Source organism: Dasypus novemcinctus, chromosome 4 (genome assembly GCF_030445035.2).
Source record: "Dasypus novemcinctus isolate mDasNov1 chromosome 4, mDasNov1.1.hap2, whole genome shotgun sequence".
Classification (NCBI taxonomy): domain Eukaryota; kingdom Metazoa; phylum Chordata; class Mammalia; order Cingulata; family Dasypodidae; genus Dasypus; species Dasypus novemcinctus.
Genome location: NC_080676.1, coordinates 154,283,286 through 154,298,410, shown reverse-complemented (window position 1 = coordinate 154,298,410; position 15,125 = coordinate 154,283,286). Strand labels below are relative to the sequence as shown.

At 35.3% G+C, this 15,125-nt stretch overlaps 1 protein-coding gene across 4 annotated transcripts in view; it reads right to left on the bottom strand.

Moving 5' to 3' along the window:
* The window catches only part of ITSN1 (intersectin 1), a 243,466-nt gene that overhangs the window by 92,335 nt on the left and 136,006 nt on the right, over nt 1-15,125 (bottom strand). For all 4 annotated transcript variants that reach the window (XM_058296182.2, XM_058296184.2, XM_058296183.2 and 1 more), the window contains 3 exons: nt 13,113-13,200; nt 12,835-12,974; nt 1,569-1,696 (listed from right to left, as the gene is read on the bottom strand). In XM_058296182.2, coding sequence (XP_058152165.1) covers nt 1,569-1,696; nt 12,835-12,974; nt 13,113-13,200 — 356 coding nt within the window. The remainder of the gene's footprint in view (nt 1-1,568; nt 1,697-12,834; nt 12,975-13,112; nt 13,201-15,125) is intronic.

Here is a 15,125-nt window from a genome sequence, read left to right as displayed (position 1 = left end):
TTTCTATATTATCATGTGCTATATTCATTTCTGCTCTACAGGAAATGTGAAAATTCAGTGCAGCATAGTGTGAATAAAAAAAGCATTTTATAAACTTCAAAGATTAAAAAAATAGGGTGGGGAAAGCAGATCTGGCCCAACAGATAGAGAATCCGCCTACCACATGGGAGGTCCAGGGTTCAAACCCAGGGTCTCCTGACCTGTGGGATGAGATGGCCCATGCACAGTGCTGATGCGCACAAGGAGTGCCATGCCACACAGGCGTGTCCCCCATGTAAGGGAGCCCCACACACAAGGAGTGCACCCCGTAAGGAGAGCTACCCAGTATGAAAAAAGTGCAGCCTGCCCAGGAGTGGTGCTGCCCACACGGAGAGCTGATGCAGCAAGACGATGACGCAACAAAAAAAGACAAGGACTCCAGGTGCCGCTGACAAGAATACAGGCGGACACAGAAGAACACACAGTGAATGGACACAGAGAGCAGACAACTGGGGAGGGGGGTGGAAGGGCAGAGAAATAAATAAAAAATGAATCTTAAAAAAAAAAAAAGGGTGGGTTTGGAGTTAATCAACACATTCAAAGAGGTAAATAATCCATAATCCCGAACCCAAGAAAACCATAAAGCACTCCAAATTGATTTGGGACCCAGCCACCTACCCACTGGCATAAAAACAAACTAGCAAACAAATCAGACTCAGAGTACTAACACATCCTTTAACAAAGCACACATGGCTCCCGCAGTGTAACTGAGATCAGCCCACTAAAGTCAATAGACTTGCCTAATGAATCTTGTTTCTACATCTTTTTTTCAGTTTAACTTTTCACATAACAGGTTTTTCTAATTCCACAGCATATTACTGAAACATCTGGTCATTTCTGTTTCTTGGAGTCTAAAATTGACTTAAGTTTAAAAAGCAAATATTCAGTAACAAAATCAGACATACCAAAAGTTAAAATTAAATGTCTACAATTTACTACAGAAAGTTACAAATGAAAAAAAAAAAAAAATCCACCCAAAACCCCACTAAGGCAAACATTCAAACAAAAACAGAAATGTGTTTGTATCCTAGGTGGCAATAACAAAAGTTCTTCTTTTGTATTCAAGTTTAATTTGCAGCCGAATAAAGAAAGGAGACAAGTGGCAGCCAGTCCCTCCTGGAGAAACACGGAGTGTAGAGCTAGCACAGAGGCTTTGATTGCAAATCCAGCACTCTGACCCCCACTGTTATTAGAAGGCTGTGAACTGGAAGTGTATTTTGGTCATTGGCATGCAAATGAGCATACCAAGTGTTCCAACTGCCTTGTCTAATTCCATTTATCTACCTAGTAGTAGCTCAGGAGCACTCTGGGAACTAATCAAAAACTTCAGGGAATACTTTTTTTGTGCAAAGATTTACAGATGCATGCACTTGGGCTTGCACACACATGTGCGCACGCACACACACACACACACACATACAAAAGACTGAAAGCTCTTTCTGGTGCACAGACTACTTACAGGCCAGCCAAAGAAAGTGAATATGTGGAGTTCCTTTCAGAGGAGTCCACAGTCCACTGCAAAGACTCACCTTTGGGCTTCCTCTTTTTGTTTTTCTAATTCTATGATCTTTCTCTCTTGTTCTTTCTGTTTCAGTCGTTCAGCCTCTATAGACTTTTGTTTCTGGAGCTGCTGCTTATTGTGTATTTCTCTTAGTTCCTACAAATAATCAAGAAACAGTTTGTGTAATGACATGAGGTGATGGCATTTGAACTGTTTATCAGCATGCAATTTTTCCTAGTGGGGAAGCCTAGGGCACTTAAGGAGATAACATTTCAGAGTTGAAAAGAGTTGAAAAACTAAAATCACTCTGCATTCTGACAGGACTGATCTCCAAAAGCTGCTCAAGATTACACGGCAAAGGGCTGTAATACATTATACTATTTTCTAACATGTGCTTGAAAATGAACTTGCAAGTAAAAGGGCATTGGAGAAGCTACCTTGCTAAAGACCTCATTGATAATAATGGAAAGTAACTAGCTTTAAGATTCGGTAATGATCATGAATAAAACCTCTATTGGCTTGGAAACTACACAAACCTCTTCACAAGCTACCTCCATTAAAACCTCGCCTCCTTCGAATGGCATGCTGCCCTGGAACAAATGGACATCCCTCTGCTCCCTGCCCTCAATTCTTACTCAAGTGTTTACCCTTCAAAACACACCTCCTCCCAGGGCATCTCTTAATAAGCTGTTGGCTAAACAAACCAATGGTCAGGTTGAAAATAAAAAGCTATCCAATTACCTTGCATTTGCTTTTTTCATATGAATCTAGACCTAGAATACCAGCAATTTCCTTAGCAGTCTACTGAAAATAAAAGCATTCTGTGACATTTAAAGTACTCAAGTTAGTAGTTCAAACACCCCAAAGTATGAAGAACAAGGAAACGCCTGTTGCGGGGGAAATGCTCTGATTCCATACATAGGAATCAAATGGTCAGTAACAGATTCTGTCACTGAAAGTACTTTCACTTGGGTCAACTACCAATCAGATGAGCCAAGGTGGCCAGGTTAGGCCAAGGGTGTTTTCCAGTTGACTTCTTGGTCTGGCTAACTTAGGGCTAGTCTTCCAAGTGGGCAGCCCTAGGGCCCGCCTGGTGAGATTTTAGAACTAAGGCCTGCCCTATCTTCTGTCCCCTTGTTCACTAATAAGTCCAGATGGGCAGTTTTCTTGCTGTTTCTAAATTCACTCAGAGATTGAACAAACAAGGTAGAGAAGGTCAACCTTTATACAAGGTTAGCATTCAAATGCATTTGTTATTAGAGCCTAAGGGCTAGGCTAATCTTTTGCTACTAGCTAGACTGTTCTGAGGATAAAGTTAGAATGCCTACACAAGTAACTGTAAACTGTAAATGACTCTGAGAGGCTCTGAAAGATACAATAATACTTAACTGAAGATTAGGAGGTGGGGTCAGGGAGAGAGGCTCTGGGGGAGAGAAGGAAGGAAGGGGCTTCAGTGGGGAACCCAGCAGATGACTGGGAATATCCAAGGAAGAAATAGTAGGAAGAGGCAACTTTGTAAGGCACAAATTGGTGGAGTATTGCTTATGGCAGCAGCCTTGGGCACATGGCTTCCAAATCAGGAAGGGCAGGTGGAACTGGAGCTTAGCTCCGGAGGGGCAGGCAACGGCAAGAATGGAGATGGGGAAGTAGTGACCAAGCCTCACTCTGTTTAAAATTTTGACCAAGAGGAGAAATCAACACTAAAGGAAAAGAATTTCATTTCTCATTACCTTTCTCGTTGCCATATTGTGGGATGTAAACCTTCAATGTACTAAAAATTCAGCAGTATTGGTTTTCACAGTAATGTGGGATCAAGTATAAATAGTACTCTCTAATAACATGAATGAAAAATATGGTTAATATTTTGGATTTGATAGTTCAGAGATAAATAGAAAAGTAGGTCAAATCTGTACTCTTGGCTCAAGTTAATTTCTCTAAATGAAAAGGAAAATTGCAGTGGAGTGATATTAAATCAAACTCAAAATGTCCTAATAGAAGTACCAGAGCTCCAAAAGCCAGCTCCCAGGAAGTCTATCTGCTGTGCAGGGACAGAGGTTATCAGCCCAATGGCCAAGAGGCTCTAAAAGGAAGGGGGGGAGGTTGGTGACTGAAAGTTGTTTTTTTTTTTCCCCTACTTTAAAATTTCACCTTCAATAGCATAAAATTCTTAAATAGTTTCAGAAACAGTAATTTATGGCAACAGATTCTAATTAAAAAGCACTGTCCTGGGAATTGAGACACCTGGCTTCTAATCCCAGTAGCTGAATCAGAGCAGATGATCTTTAGGTTTCTTTTTCACTCTAAGATCTGTTCAATATTTAGACACTGTGCATCCCATGAAAAAGTATTCTTTTTTTATTTCTGTGTACTTTTTATTTTGGTATTATTCTTACTGCAGGAACTAACCAAGCAGGTATAACCAGCAAATTTAAAAAACCTGAAAAAACAACAGAACCCAACCCAAAATTAAGTACAAAGGAGTTAAAAAGTGACAGGAGAGGAATTACATTTTAGTTCAATGTTCTAAGAACCCGATTATACATAAAAAAGAAAAGTTTTTACTTCATCTAGGAAAAATGTATTTATAGGGAGGGTGATATGTACTGGTACCACACAGACATGTGCCCAAAGCAAGAGTTTCCAATCTACCAAATAATTACATTGCACATTTCTATTCTGTTCTATACTGGGCTCTAGTAATTGGATGTTGATTTATAGATCATTAATTACCAGATACAGAGTCAAGATAGATGGTAGTCAAGCTAGTTAAGTGTTTAAGAGATATTATAAAATGAAAAACAGGAATAGGTTTCAAGATCCTACAGAAAAAAATCATGTTCATCATAAGGTTTTATAAACAATTTTAAATGTATCAAATACACAAAGGAAAATACTTAAAGTAAAGAAAACAAAACTTTTATTATTGGAGATAGCAGCACAATAGTATAGGCTGAACCTATCTTTGGATAGGTTTGGAGCTACCTAAATAAGTTGCAGCTTCAAGTATCTCCAAGGAAATGGAGCATGTAGGGGCCATAAAATAACAGATGTCAAGTAAGGTAAACAGGGGCTCGGGCACCTTATGATCCAGATTTGAAGACTGCATAGTTTTCTAACATTTCCTTCATCCAAGTCAGATAATGCTGAGGTACACCATCAACTGTAAGAAATCAAGAAGCTGCACATGGGCAGGCATTTCAAGCTGCCTTCCCTTTTCTTGGAATTGGGAATTTAAGATGGCATGAATCAAAATAAGTAACACATTTATAATTTTTTAAAAAATTGAACTTCAGAGAAGGCAATTATGGGATTAAGGAATATGTACCAAAATCTTAATGTTTTACCTCATTTTGCTGAAACAAAGTCCCTGTGGAACATGTAGACCCATCCAACAGGGGAGCAGACAGCTTCACTGCTCTTTATTTCATTTCAATACCATTTAAGTGGCTCAGATACAATTACAGTTATTTGGAACTACCCTTTTAAGTCTTTCAGGAAAAAATGTTAGAGTGACAAACATATCTGCAGTCATTTAATTCTTATTTACCTAGGAAATTAGTAAACTGTAAGGAGAAAGCTAAAAAAAACTATCACGCAAACTCTATCAGTTTTTCCTGGTACTCAACTTAACGAAAGCAACCTCAATTTCTATTAGAGCTACCTGTACTTTGTTAGCTATTTCTCTAGTATAACTAAGATAAAAATAGAATAAGAAACGACAAGGAATGAAAAGTCAGTATCTCATTTGTGGCTGTTCAAAGAATTAACTCATTTTTTCCTAACATTGATAAAGTTCTAGCCATTACATACTTCTTGGCTGAATATTTATCAGGCAAATTGGCATTTTTATTTTTTAGGAGGTACCAGTGATTGAACCTGGGACCTTGCACTTGTGAAGCAGGTGCCCAATCACTGAGCTATAGCTACTCTGCTAGCAGAGTGTATTAAGTGTAGAACTTTGACTTTTCTTCTACAAGTTCTATTCAAGGGTATGATATATATTATGCTAGGTATAAGTTTGTGATAATATAACATTATCTTCTAACAAAGAAAGTATAAATTGAAAATAATATTAAGAAAGATAATTACTTTCTTAATAAATATGAAATTATTAAATAAGCACTGAAGAATTTCTAATTACATGTTACAAACAAATATTTAATGGGGAAAATGAAAGTCCTATAAAATGCTTAATATATTGATTTTTATAACCAATAATAAACACAAAACATATATATATAGAGAGAGTGCATGTGCAAAGACTTTCTTAATTGGGGTTCAAATTTGGGGTACAATGGGCATTTTTCTGATATAGAAGGCTTATAGGTTTTGTTAGATTCTCAAAGGGGTCTTCAGCAAAGCACAGATTATGATTCACAAGATTAATGGCAAGAAGACTGACTTGTATTTGTTAAGATAAATGAAAATCAGCTTGCCTTCAACTTTTCCCCCAAGACCAAAGGGGGGAAGCCATTTATTTTCCCTAAAGAACTAAGACATTTGAACTATAAAATATCTTTTCATATTCTATGGCATACAGCCAAAGTATCCCAAAAGCAATACGCTTGACAAATTAAACAGCCAAGAGGAAATTTTTTTCCCCCTGAGTAATATGACTCATTTTCAAATTTACTGAAGATAGTTGTTCTATTGCTATGATAAAGGACACAGAATCACTTGATTTAATCCCTATGACTAAGAGACACTCAAAAATAGGTATATTATGTTAAGTGATGCTACCTGAAATATAAATAAGTATCCTCCTGAACAATAAGTTTGGGCTTCCTTTTCATAAACACTGCATGAATATTTGTAAAGAGAAAAAGAATTAACTAGTGACAGAGGACTATGAAAGGAGATTAGCAGTTAATGCAACATTTATTTGCTAATTTGACCAGTTAAATTTTGAAGGATTATTTTGCTTTTGGTATTTGCCTCTGGCTGGTGTCTTGGAAAAGAAAAGACAAAAATAAATAAATAGACTTTAACTACCTGAACTCATGAACTCAACACTACAAATGAAAATAAAATAGTTTAGAACACGTTTTATATTTAAAATAATCTTTATACTGTTATTATTATATTGCTCTCATTGGAAATTGACCCAGGGACCAGCATCAGAAATTTCTGGTGGTTGACAAAAGCTTTTTGTTTGTTTTATCTGTAATATAATACCTACAAAGTCTAAAATAGGAGTACTTTTATAAAAAGAACCATTATTTGATTTCTCACCCAGGAATATTATGTAGCATACAAAATGAGAATTTTTGAAAGGCCTATTGAGTTAAAAATACAATATCTTGAACATTTCCCAAATAACTGGTTGTAAAACAAGTTTGAAAGGTATTATAAGCAAATAAGTAAATCTGATGAGGACAGGGGAATGTGCTTATGTGTGCAAGAATCAAAAATAAATATTTCAAAACACAGAAAAATTGCACCCAAATCCAGGAAAACTGATATTCTACTTATCACAAAACTATAAAATTTATTCTTTCTTGATGCTTTGAAGATGGGAGGAAGATAAAGAAACAGGTATATTAACTGGTTATTTAAATTCTGAGGAGTATGCTAACATTTAGAAATATGTCTAAACATTCCTTCTAAATCTGGAGTCAAAATTTAATCATATTTAGTAATTAAGTCTAAGAATCAGTAGTAAATATTTCATAATTGCTGAGTATGGGTGTGTGCTGAGGGATTGGAGGAGAGGTGGAGAGGGGAAAGAAGAATCAGAAAACCCTGCCGTACTCGCAGTGGGACAGTTAACTGAGAATCTTCCCTCATGTTACCAGTGAGAAAAACTGATTCCGCTGTGTTCTAAAAACCTGAATTTTCCCGAAAATGTCTCAGCTTTATTCTCAAAGCAAGATCCTATTATTTTAAATGCCTGCCATTCTAAAGGATAAAATTATCAAGGAATTTGGCTAAACAAGAGAATAAAAAAAGAAAATTTTTTTTCAAAAGATTGAGTTCTGCTTTTCTCCCTTTCCCAAACCACCTTTATTCAGTATTTTTAAAAACCTAAAATCAAACAAACAAAAAACCCTACACTACAACAAAAATTTTCAACCAACCCATCAACAAGACTACTATTATGGTATAGGATCTAATATACAACATTTGTTAATTACTTTGAGTCATGTGAGTATTCTAATTATTATTTTTTTTATTCAAGGAACCTCTTTATTAAGTCTCTACAGTCACAAGCACATTGAATGAAAGAGGATTTTTATTACTTCTATGCATAAGAGGTCTTTTCAAAAGGATTATACAGGTAAAAATAAAATTTTATCTTGAACAAAATAAGATAGCAAACCATGAAACAGCCAAACATTATTCTACTAATTATGAGAAAATAACATTGTTATTTGAATTCACACTGATTTTTCTTGCTGTCTCTGCATTTCCTCTTTCTTGATCTTTTTCTTTCCTTCATTGTTTCCCTTTGCATGTATTTTTTTTCCTGACTTCTCATTCTGTTCTGTGGTTCTTTCTCCAGTTCTTTTCTTTTTCCCCTGGTTGCTAAACTTTTGCCTTTCACTGCCTTCGTAATGAATGAGCATGCCATGAAAGCAAGTGTCTGAAACCAAGAGCATAAAAGCTTCAGTAAGCAAGCAGCCTTATTTACTATAACTGGCATTCTCATTTCAACATCAATTCAGTTCTAACTTAGGAGTAACTTTAGAACAGTTATCATTTCAGAAGAATTCATATTTCAAACAGCCCCTTGTGTCTAATTCTGGGAGCCTGGGTTTCCCAAGTTTATTAAGGAATATAATTCTCAATTCTCAGTCCTAAATACTCTAATTTTGCTAGTAACTTAAATACTATCAACCTTCAGAGCAGTATACTGCCTGTATACTACCATCTCCCTTATGATGGAAATATGCACATGGACCCAAATGATAACGGAGTGCTATCATTCAAATTTGTGCAGACAAGTGACAAATTCAGTGATCTAAAATGCTTTTATTTAGGCAACACTACAATATACAGTAGCTTGTCCAACTTGTAATTCAGAGCTTCTACCATCACACACACAACTTGTCAGGAGGAAAGAGTCAATCATACTCCACGGTTAATAATAACTAAGCATTATCAACTTTTTACAAAGAAGGCTTAGCACTTCAAGCAAATGCTGTCTTAAACACTGAGCACTCATCTGTGTGTGGGAAACTGAAGCACAGAGCTGGAGATGGTTCATCATTCTTATTCTGAGAAAGATGTGCATTGCCTGAGTAGGGCATGAAGACCTTTAGAAAGAAGTCTAAGTGGATGACGCAGCCCAGGAGAACTGCCAGGCACTGCAACACTGCCTCCTCCATTGCCACTGACTGGAAGAAAGAAATGCTCAAATGTAAACGGCCATTCACATTAGGACTTGTCCAGTACACAGTGACTAGACAGGAACCAACAAGGACTGAACTTTTCAACATGAAACACAACAGCTAGCTCTTTGGGTGTGGTATTCTTTAAGTTGGCACACAGTGAAGCCTTGAAAACTACAAGCCATACTTTATGCTGCTACTCTATATTACAGTTAAGATAATAAAATATGGAAAATTAGCTGTCAGTGCCCAGGAAAACTGTTAACAGTAACCACTAACATGGCCAAGGGTGAAGTGAAGTCAAGTTCTACGTCAATAAAGTCCGTATCAGTAATGTTATTTGATACTTATTAGAACCATCACTCTATGCCTATACGTAAACACTGTATGTATGAAAAACAATGATCAGAAATCTCTCTATGTATCCTTTAGGCACACAGATTCTCCAGAAAAAGTTGCAAGTTTTGATTTTCCTGTAAATGAAGTATAAGGAGAATATCACAGATAATCAATAATTTTAAACTCATGTTTCTGGAACATAAATATGAGAAGACTATTGATTTCTTAGCCTGATAAAATACTTGTTGCATGTAGAATACAGTTTAAAAGCAGAACTTGATCCACTGAATTAAAACTGTTTTAAAAAGTATTCATTCATGCCTTTAACAAAATCAATTATTCCTGGTTTCATTTGATCATCAAAAAGCAAAACTCTACTATTCATATAAAAGGCAGCATAAATAGAGAGGCTGCCTGCTGGGGAATTCCTGGCCAGTGATCTTCAGGAACTCAGGATGCTATCATTTCTCTTCCTTTCCCACCTTCCCCTTTTCTCCAGACTTATTTCATTTGCCATAGTTAGATTCTTCTGTTTCCTTGCTCAAGTAATTCTTTGTTTTGGAAGATAAATTAGAAAAAGACAATTACATCTTGAGATTCTTTTTTGGACAATATAAATATCACATCTATAAGGTAAACGTTCATTAAAATGGATGGAAAAGTAGCCTTTCCTGAAAGGGAAAGAATGAGTCTCCAATTTCTAAGAATCAGACAGAATTTTAAGCAGTCCAAGACTCTAGAGTCCTCACTGCTCCATGGGCCTGAGGCTGAAGCCATTAAAAACAGGGGCCATAATCATAAATATGGTTTATATTTTCATCATAAAAGTAAGTTTTCTCCTCTTTTAATAAATCACTTAAGAATTTCTATCACTCATTATCCGAACTTGGGTGGGGAATGCAGGAGTGTAATTATTTTTGAACTGAAGCAAAAGGAAAAGACCCTCAAAAGAAGAAAGAACCTGGGAGCGGATGTGGCTCAAGCAGTTGAGCTCCCTCCTCCCACATAGGAAGTCCCAGGTTCAGTTCCCAGTGCCTCCTGAAAAACACAAACAGCAAGCAAAACAAACGATAAAACCAAATCAGGGAAGCAGATGTAGCTGAGTGGTTAAGCTCTGGCTTCCCACTTATGAGGTCCCTGGTACCTCAAAAAAAAAAAAAAAAAAAAAAAAAAAAAAAAAAAAAAACCACTAAAAACAAACAAACAAAAAAACATGAATAACTTATTGTAAATATTTTTTAATCAGAAGAACATGAGAATTAGTTTCTGCTAAATATAATTCTCATTTGTAGAGCCAGCCATTTAATATAGGCTAATGTTCTGGCCAACTAATTTAAGAATTTTGCACTTCATAAGGTACTTCTCCAGTATACTAGCTTATAAGGAGTAATTGCATTTTCCTTTTCCAGGTGGATATTCTACATGAACATAAAACATAACTGCCAAGTCTTAATTTATTTTCTATAGTTTCCAGCTGGTTTCCTTTTGGGGGTGGAATGTTTAGGATACAGCAAATTCACACCATCAGATGAGATGTGTGGAATGACTAGAAAACTGCCAATGTCTCACTCTTTGCAAGACAGAAGTAATTTTTGCAATATTAGTGTGGATATCAAAAAGGAACTTCTTTATCAAGAGAGGCATCGAATAAATCCCCAGGGTCAGCATGCTGCCTCTTCCTAGTCTATCTCATCATATAAGAAATTACAGTGCTAACGAATACATGCTCTAAAGTCAGATAAAAATGTTCATATTTTCCAGTGTGGCTACAAACAAGAAAAGTGGGCAGGAGATACTGAAGAACTCAAGATACTAAATCTTAAATCTGCCTCTTCATTGTCTCAATTAAATTGTAATTCTTTTAAGTCTTCAATTTAATGCTTTTGTTTTGGTTTCACCAGCTTGAGAGAAGAAAACTAGAAATAATAATCATAAGGTAGCGTAATATAGACACTAAATACTCCAAATGGCTATTAGATAACAAAACAATATAGCTATACTGGCCTATGATTTTCACCTCACCATATTAACGCAAATGAAAAGTTAATAATGGAAAACCAACATAAAAATTTAAAAGATAGAAATAATTGTTATTTAAAAATAAGTGTATTTTAAAAAGGGCCTAATAAAAAAAGAGTCAAAATTGCCTTTATAAAAGACACTCGGCAATGATGGCATTAGTCGATTTAACGCAGCAAAGGTGACTCACCACATTTTAAGGATGTTCTCTTTAGCAATGGCAACAGCAATTCAATCACCAAAGTAATTTAATCCATAAATCTAGGTATTTGTTGAACATCACCCACTAAAGTATCATTTTCTAATAAGTGACCCTTGTTTGGGGAAGTCAAATTTCTAGAAAAAGGAATTTTAAGATTAAGGCTGAAATCTGGACGACTGCCTGAAAACTGAACAATTTGTATTCCAAGAATAGTATTAAAAAGTACTCAGCTTGCAACAGTATTATATTCTTTTTGCTTGAAATAGTGTCAAGTCACAACAAGAGTTAATGCGAACATATTTTTATTGTGCTTATTCTAGAGATGGAGACCTTTACAGCTGCACTTTCAATACTTATACATCACACATAATCATACACATACAAATATAGAACATTTATACAGTATACACACACACATTCTGTTTAAGCATGAAAGCAAAGGGAAGGAAAATACTAAGCTGGTTTAAACAATATTTCCTAGAGTACTTTCCAGGACTTGTACAATCCCAAAAGATCATTACCTATTAATCTGATGTCAAATACTTCACACTCAGATGTCCAGTTTGGCCTAGAATCTCATTTCAAAGGTAAACTAAAAATCTTAAATATGCTTCCTAATTTTTCATTTCTTTTTTTAGTAGTAAAAAAAGATGATTTTGACTTTTTCCTAGTGTCAAAAACTAAATTGGCCAGAATCAAGCCTAAAGGGTTTTAAGTTAGAAAAGGAAAACAAATATTTTGGAGGTAAAATTACTAATGATAAAGGTGTAATGTTAAATCAAAAGCACCAAATCAGAAAGAGGCTATGATCTAACCACTCTGACCTCCCTAGAGAGCGCTGGCATTTTTCTAAGTTTTACTGCATAAATGTGAAAAAGCCATGCACCACTTTTGCCACAGAGATGAAAGCAATTACTGCACTAAACAGTAAAACTTTAGAATGTGAGGCAACAAAACAAAGATCTATATTCAAGCACAATCTGGGGGGTAAGAAGTGGCAGAAAAATTCTTAGTTTTCAAAGAGGAAACAATACCTTTCAGTAGATGTCTAAGAACACAAGAAAGAGGAAGCTGTCAGAACCTAGCTTTTGGAAATTCAACTTGATGTGGTTATAAACAAAGGGATAGAGATGTCTTTAAATGTATTTCAGATTACAGGTAGATATGCTGGGGCCACTCACTCAGCCCTAATTTATATATGCCAAATTCATTTTCATATTTTTAAATGAGAGAAATGCAATTTGGGTTGCATACTGTTCATCTATAAATGTAAAGGCTTTCACAAAGGCTGACTGATCAGAGTAACAAATTTTTCTGCCTGGAATTAAATATCAACTAATCATCTGGCCAGTTAGAAAAATTAAAGGGAAGGATATGTAGGTAGGCACGTATTGAATGGTTACCTTCAGCTGATTATTGAAAATATCAATCTCCTGTAGTTTTGATCTAGTTTCTTTCTCAACTTCATCCAGTTGGTCTCGTAGCTGTTGCCGAGCTAGTTCTTTTGCTTCTAAGGCTCTTTTGAGTGTAAGAAGTGAATCTCCTATTTTAGAGAAACATTGAAAAATAACAAGAATTTTAAATGGCAGTGAGGATTAAGTTTTTTAATGTTCTCATTTCACTTAAAGAAATTCTTAATAGTAAAAAAGGAAAAGGAAAACTTAAAAAATAAAACACCTACTGTGCAAACTGTTTTGCTGAACTTGTTTTAGTTGGTCATTGAGAATCTGTTTTTCTGGAATAAGCCTTCCAAGCATTTGCTGGGACTCCTGAGAAAGAAGGAGGAAAACACAAATGACAAGGGAAAACTACCAGCTCCTGATTCAACATAGAGGCAGGGCATAAGTCAGTTTTCTCTTCCTTCAAAGACTCTTCTCCAAATCCATTCTAAATCCTCTATGTTAAAGCTGTATTTATTTGCTAGTCAGGGTGGTTCTTGCTTTCTTGCCAAGGAATTAATTCTGTTTGCCAAATGCTTTGCACTGAAAGTTTTAAGTTTTAAGGCAGTTATAGTTCCCTTGATATTCCTTTTATTTTTATAGTCTTAATGGCTATTCATTAGCTTTTAAAAACGTACTTTATGTACAACTCAGCAGAGAGAAAACTGAAGTAATGATTTCTCAATTACACCAGGATCAAATACAAACCTAGTGGCCTGTTTCATATAAGCAGATGGAGTAGTTGAACAGGAACTATTCTACTCTGTACATTGACATTTAATAGGGCCGACCTTAGATTTACCATACACCTTAAGTTGGAAATGAAAATCAAAAACAGATTTTTAACAATCAGAATTTTAGCTGCCATTTATGTTTTCTACCACACAGAATGAAACTACCACTTTAAACAGGTACACAAAAGTCTGGAATCAACTATTTTTTTAATTGAATAAGAAAAAGCAGAATCACACTGTGCAGGACTATTTAGGGTTTCTTAGATGACAAGCCAAGCACTGTATTTGCTTAAATTCAGCTGAAATGGTCCTGTATAGTTTCTATACATTACAATAAAATGGCAGACTTTATGGAATATAATACAGAATATTAGAATTTCTTTTTACCTTGATAAAAGATTTTTCTATATTGACATTTGGTTTGATAAAATAAAAATGTCTTAACCAAAAATTTTTATCAGAGCTTAATAACCAGTGCCTTTTGGAACAACCATACCTTTAGATACAGACTGGCTTATTTGTAATAAATCTTTGTATACCATATGTTTACAGAGTAGACAGATTTAGTAGAACAGAAGATGTGGAAGAATTTCTTCATAGGAACAATCATATCAAATCAAATCAAATGTGGGCAAAATAGTATACTCAAATCAAATTGTTTTCCTAAAAGCCTAGTCAACTGTGTTTCTCCTCACCTTATTCTTCTCTCTAAATTAAGAAAAGGCCTCTTAACCAAACTTTTCTGAGCCAAGACAAACAATGAAGTACCAAGATAAAACCTGGCTCAGATCACTTTGGTTTTTTTTTTTTTTTTTTTAACATTTATAACCATTACTTTAAAAAGTATAACCTTCCAAATAAGTTTCTAAAACAGAAACACATTTGCTAGCAGATATCTGCTACTCCCGGTCAGGAAAGGTAATGAACATCTTATTGCCAGCACGTACCTGGTTTTCTTCGAACCATGTACTATTTCTCACTTCACCTTTTCAGGAATCCTTATATTTGTACTTTATCATAAGTATCAATCTTAAATTCTAAATATTTGTTTGGTCATACAGCATTCAGTCATTCAGTGAGATAATAAGTATACAGCCATAGTGCCTACAGTTTCCAGGGGATTATTTTATTAAGCTTCTCATCAATAGTTAATGAAACACACTTATATGAGCGTTACCACATAAGAATATACTTTAGAAAGTTAAATGCATCCGTTTAATATCTCTAAACAATTTCTAGCAATGAAGGAGAACATCACGAAATCAATAAAGGATACAGAAGACTCAAACAACACTATGAACCAACTTGATCTGACATTTATAGAATACTCCACCGAACTACAACAGAATACAGATTCTTTTCAAGAGCACATGGAATACTCACCAAGATGGCCTACATGCTGGGCCATAACATAAATTTAAAAGGATTGAAATCATATAGAGTAGGCTTTCAGACTTTAACATAAATATATAAATTAGAAATCATACGTTCTCTGGAAAAACTCACTCTATTTGGAAATGA